General features: G+C 40.9%; 4 protein-coding genes across 4 annotated transcripts; 3 read left to right on the top strand and 1 right to left on the bottom strand.

Moving 5' to 3' along the window:
• Positions 1-154: 154 nt before the first annotated feature.
• LOC129582588 (proteasome subunit beta type-1-B-like) lies at positions 155-2,162 on the top strand. Its single transcript, XM_055474126.1, has 6 exons — positions 155-326; positions 422-529; positions 595-676; positions 737-866; positions 1,300-1,406; positions 1,804-2,162. Exons 1-6 carry the CDS (start codon positions 292-294, stop codon positions 1,999-2,001), a joined length of 660 nt encoding a protein of 219 aa, XP_055330101.1. The 5' UTR covers positions 155-291; the 3' UTR covers positions 2,002-2,162.
• An 828-nt stretch (positions 2,163-2,990) lies between these two features.
• On the top strand, positions 2,991-7,383 carry LOC129582544 (AP-1 complex subunit mu-1-like). Its single transcript, XM_055474058.1, has 11 exons — positions 2,991-3,753; positions 3,827-3,983; positions 4,106-4,173; positions 4,497-4,627; positions 4,692-4,836; positions 5,440-5,575; positions 5,645-5,793; positions 5,976-6,047; positions 6,410-6,568; positions 6,634-6,759; positions 7,055-7,383. Exons 1-11 carry the CDS (start codon positions 3,712-3,714, stop codon positions 7,151-7,153), a joined length of 1,284 nt encoding a protein of 427 aa, XP_055330033.1. The 5' UTR covers positions 2,991-3,711; the 3' UTR covers positions 7,154-7,383.
• Positions 7,384-7,463: 80 nt separating this feature from the next.
• LOC129582759 (uncharacterized) lies at positions 7,464-10,535 on the bottom strand. Its single transcript, XM_055474367.1, has 2 exons — positions 9,911-10,535; positions 7,464-8,472 (listed from the first exon to the last, which is right to left on the bottom strand). Exons 1-2 carry the CDS (start codon positions 10,222-10,224, stop codon positions 7,710-7,712), a joined length of 1,077 nt encoding a protein of 358 aa, XP_055330342.1. The 5' UTR covers positions 10,225-10,535; the 3' UTR covers positions 7,464-7,709.
• Positions 10,536-10,780: 245 nt separating this feature from the next.
• Positions 10,781-13,293, top strand: LOC129582641 (sugar transporter SWEET1-like). The gene is made up of 6 exons (XM_055474202.1): positions 10,781-11,187; positions 11,337-11,414; positions 11,817-11,940; positions 12,088-12,249; positions 12,673-12,792; positions 12,870-13,293. Exons 1-6 carry the CDS (start codon positions 11,108-11,110, stop codon positions 12,972-12,974), a joined length of 669 nt encoding a protein of 222 aa, XP_055330177.1. The 5' UTR covers positions 10,781-11,107; the 3' UTR covers positions 12,975-13,293.
• Positions 13,294-13,311: the final 18 nt, after the last annotated feature.

The raw sequence follows: 13,311 nt of genomic DNA, 5'->3' as shown, positions 1-13,311 counted from the left end.
CCGCATGTCCCATTGATTCAATGCATTCTAATTGGAAATGCTGGCGCGTGGCGGAATGTATTTCGGCAATGGAAATGGAATACCGTGCCCAGCGGAAATGGAAATACCATCACATAAGTATTCCGTGACACAACAAAATTCTGAAATTCACTTTTCACAGTCAGTTTTGAGTTTGAGTGTTTGACAGTTTATTTGCAAAAAAATACTTTCAGTTTGCGTTTGGTCTTTTTATTTGATCAAACATTTGGATTGTCTACTGATTTTTGCTTTATCATTTTCTGAACGGTTATAATGGGTGACTTCAATCCTTATGATGACAATGGAGGGTAAGAGCTGGTCGACTGGAACACTTTGACTGCGCACTGGGAGAGATCGCAAATTTGAAAGCAGAAAGCTGAAAGCAACAAATTTTTCCTTGTAGTACCGTGGCAGCCATTGCTGGACAGGATTATGTTCTCGTTGCGTGCGACAGCCGATTGAGCACAGGATCCACAATTTTGTCTCGCGTAACACCGAAAATCTATCCGCTGTGCGTTGGTTACAAATACAACTTTCACTTCTCCGGGAAGGAATTACAGCGTTCTTTTTTTGCAGCTCGAAGCAAACTGTCTTCGCCTGCGCAGGGTTCCATGCTGATGTCTTGACGTTGGTGAAAAATCTCGAAGTTCGCATGAAAGTATGTTTACGGTACGGAATTGGTTAATGGTTGCACGGTGAAACATACGATGTTTTGTAGTTGTTTGTCCATGAGCATGGCGAGGAGATGTCGACGAAAGCCATGATGGCGCTGATGCTGCCCACTTTGTACGGACGCAGATTCTTCCCGTTCTATGTTCGACCGATCGTTGCTGGTTTGGATCGCGATGGTAAGTAGCGACCGTTCTGGTCTTTCGAAAATCCCTGATTGGATAGTATTATCCGTTCGCATCGTCATTCTCCACTAACATTTATGAATTTAATCATTTTTTCTGTTCACATCGTTGTTTAAATTTTTATGATGTCAACTTAACATGTTGTATTAACTTTAACATGTTGTACAATGTATTAACTTACATGGTGGTTTTAAGTCACTGTTTAATTATAGTTGGTACTACTACCAATGATGAATTTAATGATTCTGCACTTACTCCTTAAAAGCTGAAACATTATACTCGAAAAACCATACGAAGTGGTTTTGTAGCGATAAACAGCTACCAAAAGGGTGTTTTTATTGTCGTTAATCATGTTTAATATTACGTTATAAGATCTGTATTTGTTAATCATATTTAATATGACGTTATAAGATGTTGTATTTAATAGGACGCGGTCTCGTCGCCTCTTATGATCCTGTTGGTACACCGGAATTTTTCGACTACGTTATTCAAGGCAGCGCGGAAAATCTTGTGCATCCTTTCCTACATAATCAGGTACGCGTCGTAATGGTGTACTTATCTCTCTTGAATGGCTTTCTGTTAAAAGCATTAGCAATCTGTCGTATGAATTTACTTTATGTGATAAAGTTAATTTTGTGTATCTGGAACCGCTGCATTTATACTCGTATGCTGCTAACAGCAATAGGACCGATAAGCATTATGTACACGAATTTGAGATCGTTTTTGCGGTTTGGGAATATCCAGCAACTGTTTACCCTGATTCTGCTGTTGGTCCTATTAATAATTAGCACTTGTATTTTACACAATTTGATTTTTATATTTGTCGGGTTACTGAAATTTCGTACACGCAAAGATGATACTGTAAAGTAGATAAATCGCTAATGCTGTGAAACCGAATGAGCAGGATGTTAGAAAAATTACTTTTTTGCAGATCGGAATGAAGAGGACGCTGAGTGATGTGCCGATTCAGGCTCCGCCTGAACTGACGATGGAAAAGGCCATCAAACTGATTAAAGATTCATACCTGGCGGCGGCGGAACGGGATGTCTATACGGGCGATACGGTTACGATCATGGCACTGACCAAGGATGGCACCAATTTCATCGATTATCAGTTGCGCCGTGATTGATGCTACTTGTTTCTCATGATTTGTTTTCTATTAATTTTGATAATGTGCAACAATAGCGGAAAGAGTGCCGTTTATGGCGTTTCATCGGTACCATGCATTCATTCATTAATTATTACTAGTTCCAATATTTTGTCGAAGTTAATAAAAGTCTACTGCATGCAGTACGAGTATTTCTTTCTTTACAAAACGATGGTCAAAACTTGTGCAGTTGCGTTGAGCAGCATTTATACCGAAAACATAAGCCACTGTAGATTTAAGGATAGCTGCTCGTTTGACTGTCAGCAAATCGGTTCGTAAAGATTTTGTAAGTGCATGCTGTGCATATGTACTCTATACACAAGTCCGATATGAGTACTGTAATGAAAAATTTTTGAATGTACGATTAAGTAAGGACAGCACTTGTTAAAAGTGAAACATTTTAATTTTCATACGAAGTATAAGCGGGTCACGACCGGTACACAGATAGGTACAAATAAAATAGTGCAACCAATCCAAACCAAAATAACCAAACCAGAGTAACCAAAATAGTGTAGGGTAGTAGTTCTCTATGCTGTAACTGCAAAATTTACCAGTGAAACCACTGTCAAGTTGTCAACCGACCGGCATAATATTTAAAATAATAAGTTGGTATAAATGAAGCGGCATATTGATGCGAATGCGAAAACTCAGGGCGTGCTGCTGGCGATAAATGTTTTTGATGCTGCCGGCGGAAATTAAAAATTCATGACGTCACTGAACGATTGTGATTGGCTAGCCTTTTTCGTCCCGTTTGGAATCATGTCTTGCTCGGCAGCATGGCTCTGGCAAGCAGCTTGTGATGTTGCCAAAAACTTAAAATTTTGGCAACATCGTTCTGGGGTGTGGGGGGACGCTGGGGGTTGTTGCCGAACATGTCCGAAATTCAGATTGTGTTTGTGTCATTGCTCACCTACTACCGTCTTGCAATTACGAATATCGCCGTTTGAATTTACAACTTTACCGTGCAGGTTCCTTTGGATTTTCTCATACCAGTCATACGCACAGGGTTTTTTTAAGTAGAATTGCCTGCTTCTACAAAATTGAAGCTGCTTTGAAAAAGCTGGGCGTATACTGAATTAACGCTGCAACTTGAAATTTGCACTCAAACGGCAGCTTGTTTTCGCATTCCCGTCATTATCTAGTATGTTGAATTTTACTACTTAGTTATTTTATTTGCAAGTAAGTTTAAACTGTCTGTAGATAAGCACGCAAACATTCAAAATTAAACATGCGAACGAATACAGTTCTTGTTCAGTAAGTACAGTACCGTTACTAGCACATTTGTGTATCGGACTGGCACTTTACACAGTCTGGATCATATGCAATAGGCAGTGCTGTAAATTACTAAATGTGAGAGAAGCTCAGAAGCACAAACTGTGACAAACAGTTTTGCTGCACATTTTAATTTGTATAATAATTATGATCTGAGATTTTACGATTTCCTGTTCACGGAATTCATTTAAACACCTTGATCCTGATCGTATTATTCAGTTTTCATGGTACATCAGTCCATCTGCGTTCCTGTTTTGCATGAAAACAGCACTGTTACCCACGGACTGAACTTGTAATCTGTGCGTGATCGGGCTCGGCCACTTTCCACGTGGAGGAGCACTCACGCAGTATCCCCTCATCAAACAGGTTGCTGTTTCCTTCGAGTCCTTTATCCCCGTGTTCTTCCTCCCATTCCTTAAGATGCCTGCATCTGCCATTTATATCCTGGATGTTAAGGGAAAAGTACGCAGTATACTGCCTCAAATTATCAAGCCTTTACTCCGCGGATTGAGCAGTTTATTGTTTGTGAATCTAGGTAATGGTATCGCGCAACTATCGTGGCGATATCGATATGGCCATCATTGAGCGCTTTCTTCCCCTGCTGATGGAGAAGGAGGAAGAGGGCAATGTGACGCCGTTATTGTCGACACTGGGAGTGACGTTTGCCTACATAAAATTCAGCAATCTTTATCGTAAGTAAAGGGGGAAGATATGGCACTAAAGATTGGAGAGTTCTTCAGCGTTCAGCGGAGAACTTTTTTTTCCTTGATCCTGTCGCGGCCTGTGAATTGAGTATCCTGTGTGTGTTTTACAGTTGTTGCCACGACCAAAAAGAACGCCAACATCACACAGATATTTGCCTTTCTCCATAAAATTGTTGAGGTATGGATCGCGCTGGTACCGTAATTGCCGTGTGATTAAATAGTATGCTGCAGTGTTCCCAGATTTTCAGGTTTAAGAAATTTCTGATGCCATTGCTTAAATGATAATTAATAACTAAAAAATGCATTTTTGAAATTGTACAGCAGCGATTGATTTTGCAGTCACTTTGACTTTTTTCCGGATAATTACAAGATTACTGTACTCAGTAGTGACAATAGTCACAATACTCGTAGATTTTTTTTATCGTATATTTTGCCAATTTTTACGGTTGCGCTGTGTAAATATTGTTATCTCTGAATTTTTTAACAGGTGTTCAATTGCAGGTGTTTCGTGAATACTTTAAAGAGCTGGAAGAAGAGAGCATCCGCGACAATTTTGTGATAATATATGAACTGTTGGATGAACTGATGGATTTTGGATATCCACAGACAACGGACAGTAAAATATTGCAGGAGTAAGTGCTGGCCAACCTCCTTTGCACACAGTCCACGGTACGTTATCGGGTATGTGTTCTCTAGATACATCACACAGGAAGGTCAGAAACTGGAGATTGCTCCTCGTCCTCCGATGGCCGTGACGAATGCGGTCTCCTGGAGATCGGAAGGACTGAAGTACCGGAAGAACGAAGTGTTTTTAGATGTTATTGAATCTGTCAATCTTCTGGTGAGTGTCTGTCCAGACTTGGAATACCATTTAGATTTAGTGATGGTAATTCTACGATCAGTATCCATCCTCTATCATAAAAATAATGAGTCTCATAAACAGTTAAGAACTACTAGTACTTATGAATACAAGTTGAATGCATGAAATATAAGTACTTTTATATATAGATATAACCTTTTCGATATGGTTGCGTATTGTCTGTGTATATAAGAATCATGTTAGTGAATAGTAATACTGTTTGTTGCCTTGCTTTACTTTGTGTGCTAATAGTTTCGGTGCTAGTAGTCTGTAAAACGGCTGTGTAGATTTTTAATTTTGTTGCGCCATTTTTTGTTGATGCGTTATCTAGTGAATGTTTTTTGATGTTGAACTTTAAATATTCATGTCGTACCGAATTGCAGATGGTTCCCTATTATTCCTACCATTGCAACTGATTTTACTGGTAGCGGGTTAAAATTATTCTTGGCGAAGCCGGAGCGAAGATGAAAATAATTTCTTATTTTTGGAATAGACGTGAAATTATCAACGAGTGCAAGTTGCAGCCGCACATACATTTTTAAAAGTGATTGAAATGTTTTATGTGATTGATATGGCTGGTTGTAGGTCAATGTCAACGGGACAGTTCTGCGCAGTGAAATCTGCGGTGTAATCAAAATGCGAGTGTTTTTATCGGGTATGCCGGAATTGCGGTTGGGATTGAACGATAAGGTGCTATTTGAATCTACCGGACGTGCTGGTGGTAAGCATCTGTTTGCCAGTAAATTATTGAAGATGGTAACTTTAATGATCGTTTGATGTATTATTAAAGCGGCGGGATCCAAAACCAAATCCGTCGAACTGGAGGATGTCAAGTTCCATCAGTGCGTGCGACTGTCGCGCTTTGAAAACGACCGCACCATTTCCTTCATTCCACCGGATGGCGAATTTGAGCTGATGTCCTACAGGCTAAGCACGCAGGTTAGCTTCCGTTTTTCTGTAATGTGTACAGTATGTTCGTATTGCACAAAATTCATTAAGAATTCATATCTGCATAAGCATGGCCGGTAATTCTGAAATCTTTTTATTCCTGCTCCGGAAGTAGGGTGTTACTTGGTAAGAACTTGATTTTTTCGTGAGTACAATGTTTGTTTTTTCTTCAGGTGAAACCGCTAATTTGGATAGAATCTGTCATTGAAAGGTTTTCCCATAGTCGAGTGGAATACATGGTCAAGGTACGGTTGTGTTTCAAATTGTCAGAATTTCAAAGTGTCAGAATCATAGTGTTATGTGTGTAAATTGGAAATTTGTAATTCCTGTAATACGAGGATATTGTTTGTTTGTTTGTGTATTGTTTGCTGAAAATTACTGGGCTTTTTGCGTGAATTTTTGCGTTTTGCGTGAATGATCGCTGGTGAAGTTATTCTGATCTTACCTAATTTCTTATTGCGTTTCTTGCGCGCATTCTTCATCCAAATGAACATTGTTTTATTTGTGGAGTTTAAAGCTTTTGGATTGATACGCAGTCTTGGATATCAGTAGGAGCGTAAGCTTATGTGGTCCACTCCACTTTATACCATTTCGCTTATTATTACAGGCTAAAAGTCAGTTTAAGAGGCGGTCAACAGCCAACAATGTGGAAATTATTATCCCGGTGCCTAACGATGCGGATACACCGAAATTCAAGGCCACGGTCGGACACGTGCGCTATGTTCCGGAGGAATCGGCAGCTATTTGGACCGTGCGATCGTTTCCGGTTGGTGTCCTCGTGATATCATCCGCTGCTGGAACCTTGATAATATCTAGCATTGTTTGTGGTAGGGAGGAAAGGAATTCATCATGAAAGCTCATTTCAATTTGCCCAGTGTGGAATCCGAGGAGCAGGAAGGCAAACCGCCGATACGCGTCAGATTTGAAATCCCTTATTTTACTACATCAGGCATTCAGGTAACACATTGTACAGTGCTATCTCGGATCTTCCTGTATTGCGTTATCTGTATTCTGTACGTACGTTCGAGTAAATACGTGAAATCAATCTGATTTTGAAAATTACTAAATTTGCGCTTGATAAATGGAAGAGTTGTTTTTACGCACTGGATCACTGGAAGTGGATATGCAGTTTGCTCTTTGGATTCGACTGTAAATGTTTATGTTGTTTGTGTCGTTTTGTTAAATTGGATATTCTATTAACCATGTTTTTGCTTTATGGATTGTCTGTTCATGGTTTTTGTATTTTCTACAGGTGCGGTATTTGAAAATTATTGAGAAGAGTGGATACCAAGCCCTTCCGTGGGTGCGTTACATAACACAGAACGGTGATTATGAAATCCGAACGAACTAAACCGGCAGCTGTAATGTTGTTAATTTTTTGTCATTTTATCCGTCGATTTCACTAAGTTTTATGATATATTTATAACAAAGTTTGTGACGTTACTGTGGAGTAGCTACGCGGTGTTATCGTGAATCCGTGATTGCTGTTGGTGGATTGGGATTAATTTTGTCGTTGCGCATGGTGTTTTTGTGGAAGTTTTATCGAAATATAGAGCTGACTTCAGTAAAAATGAAACCCGAGTTTCCTGTCGGCGTTAAATGGTTAATCTCCCGAAATTTAATAACTGCCCTAGTAGCCAAACACTACCTACTGTTTTTAATTTCTCCATCACATTCTCAGGAACCAGCTGCTAAAAAACGACGCAACGCAAATCATCCAGATTCAACACGCAGCGAAACAATTCGAACCAGCGAATAGCGATAACAATTCAACAGCCAACCAAAACAAAAAATTGCGACGATAAAGAGTATATTGTGTCGAGCAGATAACAAATCCAGCTGCGGAAAAAAGTATATGATACAAATCACAGCTGACGTTTGTCAAAAGAAAAACAACAGCGGCGCTTTCAAGCGCATTCGTTAACCGACTGTAAACTGGGCAGCGACAGCAAGCCCCCAACTTTCTGGTGATCAATCACCACGTCGTGATTATGATCCAGAGCCTTGTCAGAATCTGCCGCAGACACTGACAACTGCGAAACAGAATCATCCGGGCTGATCCCATCGTCCAGAAAACTCAACAGGTAATCCGCGGTCTGCACGGCGCAGCTGCGGCTGGTCGATGAATGGGACAGGGCGGGAGCTTTGATGGCTGGCTGTGCCGCCGGGCGCGCGATAACGGCCGACAACCAGCAACCACAGGATGCCGCCAGCAGCAGCGGCAGTAGATGCAACCCATATCGTAGTCCCGGTGATGGATTAACAAGCTGGCCGACAGTCAAGACTATATACCCGGACAAAATCACGGCGAACACGGAAGACACTACGCACAATTTCCGCAGCAGAACGCGCAGTTCGTGATCGTTGGCCACGGCTAGATGCTGCGCGATGGTGAGGCCGGCTCGGTAGCCGGCAATGCTGAGTCCCGTTCCGGTGAAGAGGCACATCACAAGCGGGAACGCTCTGACGATGATAACGGCCGTCTGCGCCGATGGTGGAAGAAGGGCAGCGTCAGCGACTTGGTTAGTGACAAACTCCAGGATGGACAAGCCCGCGGCGCTGGCCCAGACCGCAATGGGGCCGTGGTATAGCCCGAAAATACCGGAAAAGGCCTCCTGACTCCACATTCTGCTGGTGGACAGGAACCACCACATAGACAACAGTAGCCACCTGCGAAAGTAACTGTCATTTAAATTCCATTCAAAATGATTAAAAAATATTGATCACGGAACGAATTTTACAAAACCTGCAGCGCACATTCATACTCGTACTAAATATTATATAGATATACTGCGAATAATTTAACGCGTTTCATATGCTTTTAGGAAAAATCAAAAACCATTTTGAACTGCTATTCTATTTCATTTATAATTATTATACGTGCTACACATTAATGCCATACTTATTGACAACAATTGCCAGCTGCGAAAGGAACTGTCAGTTAAATTCCATTCGTAATGATTAAAAAATTTTCGTGTACAGAACTGAATTTAACAATACGTGCAGCGCAGATTCATACAAATGCAACACACTGCGAATATTTTAAAGCGTCTTATTACGTGTTACACAATAGTGCCATACATATATGGCATAAATTGACCAGTAATTAGTAATTACTACCAAGCTGATCAATACGAACGCAGATTAAATGCAAGGGCAGAACTGTCGCGGTACAAGCTCAACGTCGGAACTGGAAGGCGGAAGCACCTTGCGCTGCTTTGAAAATAATCAGTAAATTAACGAACTAACCATACCGTATTTTATCAAATAGTGACCCAGCGTTACTACTTCATCGTAAAGGTTTCGGATGGGGTCTTTATTTCGGGGAGGGCTTGTAATTCGTGAAGGGTTATTATTATTTATGCAAGCTAAATGGATTAGCGTTGAACATGTTTTATTCGATTTGTTATTGTTAAGAGAAAGATTTTATGTATTATTATTAATCCCAATAAAGCCCATAATAAGTAATTATGTTAAAAAACGTTCATTACCCAGTCTACGCGTCATTTATGAAACTAATTACAATGCCATTCACTAGATCACATTATTTTTACATGGAACTAGTGTAATTTTAACTGGTGCCGCTTTTGCTTTTACCACTTTTTACCAGCCCTGCTTATAAAGTTCGTAACGGTTGAGCATGGGGTTTGTATTTCGGGGAGGGCTTCTAAATCGGGGAGGGTCACTAATTGATAAAATACAGTAATTGCTTCGACAAAATTCAGGCAGCTCAACAGTCAACAAACCATTTTATTTGCTGCAGCGGTAAAATAAGGGACGAAATCAGTATACGGTAATTACAGAAAATACGATTAAATAATAGATATTAGATGTAATCTTAATAAATTAATATAATAAACTAATAATGGTATGATTAATTAGGACAAGAAGCTGCAAAAGGACTGAACAACACAGTTATTCAGTTATTTAAGAAAAATCAACGTGAACCATTGATTTCATCAGCGAAAAAACAAGGCTACAGTTCGAAGTCCGAACAAAACCCAGTAGTTTTCACATTCAAAAGGTCTGAATTAAGAAACGTTTCTAATCAAGAAAAATCTTCCACACACAATTACAACCTTCGTTTAAAGGTCAACGAGTCACTTACCACAGGCAAACCGAATGGAAAAGGAGACCGCAGACGGCATCCGCCACCTTGGATCCAACATCCGTCCCATTCACCGTCCAAAAGGGGTCACTGGCGTCGGCCGATCGGGTCTGGTTCGGCCGCTGGCCAGGCGTGACCGTCCACGGCGCAAACGCGGCCAGACACTGTGCTGCACTGAGGAGTATCAGGGATAACGCCATACACGGATACAACCGTTCGGGATAAAGTTTCCACCAGGATGACAGCCAGGCGCGGTACAGAACAGTACAGGCGGAAAATATTCCCACGAAACTGCAGGCCGTGATGGCGTCCATCGTAGTGCACTATAATCAATGCAGGACGATAGGAAAATAATCCTGGCAGTTCGGGGGAAAATGGCGCACGAAAACAGAATATAAACTACCAGTATTATCAGACGGCGGGAATGCAATGAGTCATTCCTTCATTGTGCCGTTAGGTTGGCACGAAGTCAAAATTAGCAGCGGACGAACGGAGATGAGTACGTTTTATTCGCTACAGGAACAGCAACAGGTCGGTATTGTTCGCGTGCGCACTGACGTCATTCTAACCGGGATCGGTTCTGAAACTCAAAAACTTCCACAATTTCACGTACCGGAGAAGAAAAACACAAATCTGAATATAACGGGAATACTGCTTTCGCTAATAATGTACAGGAAATGAAGACGTAGCGGGGAATTTTGCATCACATCGTTTCATTTCGTACCCGCCGCTTTCGGCCGCTGCTGGCGGCTGTCTCAGTGCTTGCGGTGCTCGTTGCGCCGCTGCGCGGTGTGCGCATCGTGCCCGCTGTAGCGGTATTCAAAAGACGTGTGCACGGTGCAAAATACGTGTAGCGTGTTGGCAATTTGGAATAAAATCAAAATTTCAAAGATAAACAGTTTTTTTGAATTTGATCGTTTGCAGATTTGCTTCTCTTCTTCGCATATTGTTGTTGCTCCTCTTTGAAATTGCGAATCCTTATGTTGAGTGAAATCTGTGAATGGTTGTTTGATGGAAGTTAACGGGATTGCAGCTCGCTGGATGGAGAATTCGTGACAGTCTGTGTGTCGCGGTTATTTATCAGGCGCGATTGAAACGGGAACCGAGTTGCCTGTTTGGCTTGTGATTTTTTTCGACTCTGATTCTCTGTTTTCTCGATTCCATCTCCTCTCGCCTGTTGGATCTTCTGCAGTGAAGATGGTGTCGATTAATACCCTAACGAACTGCGTGTCCGTCTTTGCCACGGTGACAACTATCGGGCAGTTTCTTTCCGGAATGTAAGTTGCATTGGATTCTCTGGTGGAAGAGCCTGCATTTTGTGGCCAGTTTTGTGTTGACGGAAACTGCGTCCGTATCCACGAGATTGCTTTCCTTCTTCGTCGCACATGTGGGTGAAAGCTTAAAATGCCTGCTGTGTTTATTTCAGACCGTCGTGCAGGAAAATCGTTCGCAATGGGACGACGGGGGAGCTTTCGGGGCTGCCGTTTGTTGCGTCAATGTTCAGGTAAAATTTGGAAAACTGAAGAACAGTTTACTTGTTAAATTGAAATACTCGCATTTTCCATAGTCGCCTGGACTTCTCCGATGAGGCGTAGTTTTTAATAAGTAATATTGTTTGAGTGGTAAAGATGTTTTTAGTTTTGTGATCATCTGCAAGATGTGAGTAAACATTGCAGTAAGTTGTTTAAATGCCTCATGTAAATAAAAGTAGTTCGCAGTGGAGTTTCTGCCTGTGAAAATTGGATTGTCTACATTAGCTTTTATGCAAAAATTATGGATAGCGCTTTATATCTTTTGTAATCTTATTTGTCTTGGACTTGTTTGTAAACAATAGATTTGTATTGGAATTTAACGTTGCGAAACAGTGAACGCGAGCCTTTACTGATGTTGTTAATTTAATTTTCAGTTGTGCCATGTGGACACATTATGGATTATTGAAAGGCGATACTCCCTTAATTCTTGTCAATTCTGTCGGATTGGCGATGCAGATTGTTTATATTATTGTTTTCTGGAGATATGCCGTATCGAAGGTACAGTGTAATTTTCACATATTATTTAATCTGCCGTGCATAACAGTGTATTTCAGCACACGAAGTTTAAATCCCTTTTTTATTACGGAATTCACTGGATGTTCAAAAAGATAACTGTATTGCGAAAATGTGTTTTATGTTTTGTAGACCAGTGTCAATCAGCAGATCGTCACGTCGGTGGGTTCGGTGTTGATTATTGTGGCATCCACGCGGCTTCTGACGGATAATTCCGAGGAAGCCGTCCTCTACCAGGGATTGATTTGCTGCCTGGCGACGTGCTTCTTCTGTGCAGCTCCTTTGGCCACCTTGGTAAGGCGTAAAATTTTGATGAAGACATATTTGTCCTAATTTGTTCAGTTTCCTGATTTCTTACAGTGCAGTTTCCAATTTTTATTGCCATTATGTGGACTGGTGTATGTTTTTCCTGTGTTTTCGTTTTTTCTTGTCCCTAAAATAGTTTACAGTTTACATCGATTTTCGACGCAATACATTCGGCGCTTGCAGTTAATTTTTCGCGTGGTTTGCAGTTTAGATGAGTCTAATATCATGTACATTTTACACTGATCCTGAGTGATTCGATCGAAACTCGATTATGTTTAAGGGAAATCGTAGTACAACGATTTTAGTAGGCGGCAGGTTATATAGTGTGAATCCTGTTGACTTTGTTACTGACTGTGAACTTTGAGCATAAAATTTTATTCATTTTTGCAATGTCTCGTTGGTGTTTTACAGGCGCATGTACTGCGTACCCGCAATACGGAATCTCTGCCGTTTATCTGGATTCTGATGACGTTCCTGGTGTGTTCAGAGTGGCTACTGTACGGTTATCTCATACAGGATGTGTTTGTGCAGGTGTGTAGATAATTTCCTTCATAATTACTGCACATTATTTGGGCAAGGTAATCCATGTTGTGCTTCTCGTTTTGCAGTTCCCTAACTTTGTGGGGATGCTACTATCGGGTATCCAGTTGAGCCTGTTCCTCTTCTTTCCTAGCCATGGATCGAAAATCGTCCCAACCGTGGCCATACCTTAGTTTATTTAGATCTTCCGTTGTTTTTTTTGAAACTTTATATCATTTTTTGCGTGTGGTTTGCCGAGTCATTGGTTTGTGTAAGTAGATGGAGTATTGATACGTCTATGAAACTTTTGAAACTTAATTTATTTGCATCTCTGTCTTTTACCCTTGTATCATCCGTTGTACGTACGTTGTTTCTAAAAGATATTTATTTTAATATTGGCTTTCTTGATAGAGTAGTTTGTAAGTACTTAATGCTTTCCAGTGTGCTGTGAAGTACGGTATTGATAAAAGAACATCCTCATATGCGACTGTGCACATTTGATATAAAAATGGCTTATTATTTCCGTGTATG

Source organism: Paramacrobiotus metropolitanus, unplaced genomic scaffold (assembly GCF_019649055.1).
Source record: "Paramacrobiotus metropolitanus isolate TYO unplaced genomic scaffold, Prichtersi_v1.0 Parri_scaffold0000008, whole genome shotgun sequence".
Classification (NCBI taxonomy): domain Eukaryota; kingdom Metazoa; phylum Tardigrada; class Eutardigrada; order Parachela; family Macrobiotidae; genus Paramacrobiotus; species Paramacrobiotus metropolitanus.
This window is presented reverse-complemented; position numbering and strand designations above follow the sequence as displayed.